The 4105-nt window shown below is 39.1% G+C and overlaps 1 protein-coding gene across 4 annotated transcripts in view; it reads left to right on the top strand.

The window, feature by feature from the left end:
- The window catches only part of LOC103727997 (quinone oxidoreductase-like protein 2), a 36991-nt gene extending 33012 nt beyond the window's left edge, over positions 1-3979 (top strand). For all 4 annotated transcript variants that reach the window (XM_029560206.1, XM_029560205.1, XM_029560204.1 and 1 more), the window contains one exon: positions 2818-3979. In XM_029560206.1, the coding sequence (XP_029416066.1) occupies positions 2818-2886 (69 nt within the window). In that variant the 3' untranslated portion in view covers positions 2887-3979. The remainder of the gene's footprint in view (positions 1-2817) is intronic.
- Positions 3980-4105: the final 126 nt, after the last annotated feature.

Here is a 4105-nt window from a genome sequence, read left to right as displayed (position 1 = left end):
AGAACTGGTAAAAGAATGGAGCCAGGGGTTCCTCTCAAGCCCATGTGACCCTGAGGTACAGATGCTCAAATCAGCTTAAGAGTAAACCTAAATCGGTTTATCTGGACCAACTGTATGGCCTTAAACACCCAAAAGGAAAGTATAACCAAAGATTAAATGTGCCAACATAACTTCATAAGAGTCCATATGTATAGCTTAAAGGCTACATAACAAGCAACAATGCCAGACAAGTGATACCTTCTTTTCAGTTGGACAGGGTGGCCAAAGGGATTCCCAGATAGTAACCCAGCATAGAACTGGGAAAATGAACAGCAGACCCCAATTTTGCCAATTTTTTAGTTAGGTGGGTATTTTCTTATTGTTGATTTTTAAGCATTCTCTGTATATTTTAGATACATATCCTCTGTTAGATAAATGTTTTGCAAATGTTTTCTCTCAGGCTATGGCTTGTCTTTTTATCTTCTAACAATGTCTTCTTCAGAGTAGAATATTTTAATTGTGTGTGTGTGTGTGTGTGTGTGTGTGTGTGTGTGCGCGCGTGTGTGTGCATGTATGTGGGGGAGTGCATGTACATGTAGGTGCTTGTTTGTGACGGTCAGAGGTCAATGCTGTTGCCTTATTCTCTCATTCTCTTCCCTCCTTTTTGAGACAGAACCTCTCTCTGAACCTGGAACTCTCTGACTTGGCTAGACTGGCTGGTCTGTGAGCTGCAGGCATCTTCCTATTTGCCACTGCCAGCACTGGGATTACAGGTGCATGTATTCCACCTGGCTTTTTTTTTTTCTTCCAAAATCATGGAGGAATTATTAATGGAAGATGATATTACATATGCACTTGCAATGTGAAACTTAATTGCTTAAAGTAACTGGTTTTAAAACATAACAAAGACAGATAAATTTTCTTTTCCTTTACAAAAATTGTTTTTGAAATTTGATCTAATCTATTTTAACCTCTTGAGATTTTTTTAAATTTTTAATAACTACATGATTAGAAGAAGAATTTCACTAGAGCATTAACATATTCAGTGACACACTCCAGAGCAAGAGTACATCTCTTTCACAAGTGGCTGCAAGTTTCTAGGTTCATAGTTGAATTAATACAGTTATACAATATTGAACTCAGTATAAGCCCTGTAAGACATAAAATTGAATGAGTTTTTAACCTTTAAAAAAGATCTCCATTTCATTTTAGAATATATTGATCCTTGCAGAAAGACTCATTGTTTTTGCTACTAACACTGAGATGTTGGTGCATGCATCTCTAATCTGTATGTATCTGATTATTACTAGTCATAATTGGTTGCACTTGGATCCTTGGCGCCTGTGTATGTCTATAAAGATGTCGGGTAGATTTCAATGATAATGTTTATCACCTCTACTAATTAGCATGATGTAAATTTCCATGCTTCCTCCATCCACCTGGCTTTTTTATGTGGGTTCTGGTGGGTCTGACTCAGGTCCTCATGCTTGTGTGGCAGGCACTTTACTGACTGAGCCATCTTCCCAGCCCCAAAGTTTTTAATTAAAAAAAAAAATTCTTATCTGAGGGGGTTGGAGAGATGGCTCAGTAGTTAAGAACACTGGTTGCTCTTGCAGAAGACCTGGGTTCAAATCCCAGCAACTGCATGGCAGCTTACAACTGTCTATAACTCCAGTTCCAGGGGATCTGACAGTCTCTTCTGTCCTCCATGGGCATTGCATGACATGGGTGCACTTATATACATGCAGGCAATACAAACATGCACATAAAATAATAATAAATCAAATTAAAAAATTCTTATGTGTGTGTTGTATGTATGCATATACATGACATATATGTGGGTTCACATGCCATAGTGTCTATGTGGAAGTCAGAGGACAACTGTGGAGTTGGTTCTCTCCTCCACTTTATATGGGTTTTGGGTATCTAACTCAGGTCATCAAGCTTGCGAAGTATGTACCTTTCCCCACTGAGCCACCTCACTAGCCTTGAAGTTTTAAATTTTAAAGAAGTGAACTTACTACCTTTTTTTCCATGGCATGTACTTTTGGTGTTCTATCCAAAATTTCATCACGAATCCCCAAATGATCTAGATACTGTAAACATTTTCTTCTGGAAGTTTTATAATTTTGCATTTTATATTAAGATATATGATCTATTTTGAGGTGATTTTTGTACAGGCCTGTGTTACTTTTTTTTGCACACGGGTATCCAGTTTCGTGAGTACAATGTGTTGAAAACATTCTCCTTTTTCCCTTGAGTTTACTCCTGTTGAAGATTGGTTGACTGTGTGAGTATGCGTCTGTTTGGGAGACTCTGTACTGCTCTGTTGATCTATTTTTCACCAACAGCACACTGCTTTCATTACTGTAACTGCTTTATAATTTGTCTTGTTACTTTGAATTTCTGAATTTTTTATACACTGTAATCTTAGTTACATAGGAACTAGGACAATTTTAATAAAAAATATAATCATTGTAAGTATTGATTCTTTTTATGGAGGTGTCATTCTCTGAAAAGCTGCTACAAAATTATTCCAACAGGATAGGGACTGGATCATGAACTTTTTGCCTCCTGGTACTTATTTATCTGAATGCTCAAAACCCTAAGCTTAGGTAGGCAGAAATTCTGAGAGTGTGCTATTCTTAAATATTATTCTTTTGCACTTGTGGTGATTATTTGTTAGCATTGCATGATTACATACAGTTCAAGAGATACAGCTTAATACTTCAGTATTATCTCAATAGTAATATTTTAATAATTGAACTTGTGGCAGATATTTGCTAAACTATGCATATACGTAAGTCTGACTACATTTCTTTCTTTCTTTTTTTTTAGATCAATGATGCCTTTCTTCATGTGTTACAGCGCAAATCCACGGGCAAGGTGCTCCTCTCCCTTAAATAACCTCCCTACAGCCTAAACCTGAATCTCCTTCCAGGGATTTAAAGGTGTTCCTTTAAATCCTACTGACCTGGGCTTCACATCTTAGAGCCAGACCCCCTTGATTCTCTTTTCTTATTGCTCATTGTTAGTGTGATCATAGAGCTTGGATCTTATTGAGGATAAAAGGGTATTATTAGTAATTATACAAGGAAAACATGTCCCAGGCAAGCAAGGATGTGTGATCACCCAAGTCAATGTGTCAGTTGACAAGTCTGCTGCTCCCACCTGTGAAATGTCCCTCAACTCTATTCCTCCCTCTTTTTCTATTCTGACTGTCTCACCTGCTATTTCCAGTGCCTTCTAGCTGGCTTTCCTGCTGTTAAACTTCCCCATATCCCCCATCTGAGTTACACATTACTGCCCGGTGGTGGTCTCCATGAAACAGCTCAGATTATGTCTTATCTCAGGAAACTGGTAGTGGCTTACCATTGCCTGTATGGTGGAGTTCAGACTCCTTGAGCCCCACTGCATCTCATTCTGATGATTTTGCCCCATTTTACCTTCCAGCATCATTTCCACAGTTTCCCTAGTCCCTAAGGATGCCCCGGCCTCCCTCCTGCACTGCTCCTGCAGTGTCCTCCACACATCTCTAAGACCTTCCTCACCTGCAAGGCCTGCCTTCTCCAGGTGCCTTCGTTCTCTGGAGAGTTCTGCTCTCTCTTCTGCTGCCTTTCTGTGGCTCCTTCTGCAGGGTGTACCACTTCTTTGCATCATAGGGACCAGCATGTGTAGCAAGCATAGGAACAGGGGCTTCTGAATCTAAGATATGGGCTTGAATCCCAACCTCCCCATTGTGGCCAGGCTACTTAAGGGCTTGGCATTTTGTTCTTCACTTAAAATATCTATCTCATGCAAGTGATTGGGTAAAGCCCCTGCAGATGGCAATGAGTTAGTGACTGAATGCTTTTACTTTCTGTCCCTTCCCTTCAACATTTACAATCTCCTTAAAAGCTGGTACCATGTCTGAATCACCTGGTGACTTCCTGTACTTCCCATCATTGTGGGTTACCCTTGACAGATATATAATAAATGGAATTCAATTGGAATGACTTGACGTCTTAAATTGTGGAATTTAATTAAGAATATGTGCTCTGTGAACAACCCAAATGTCCTTTGACAGGTGAATGTGTAAATGAAATATACATCCAAATAAGTATTTATGCAATGTGCATTGTATATA

The sequence above is a fragment of the Nannospalax galili genome, unplaced genomic scaffold, assembly GCF_000622305.1.
Source record: "Nannospalax galili isolate Female #2095 unplaced genomic scaffold, S.galili_v1.0 scaffold429, whole genome shotgun sequence".
NCBI lineage: Eukaryota > Metazoa > Chordata > Mammalia > Rodentia > Spalacidae > Nannospalax > Nannospalax galili.
This window is presented reverse-complemented; position numbering and strand designations above follow the sequence as displayed.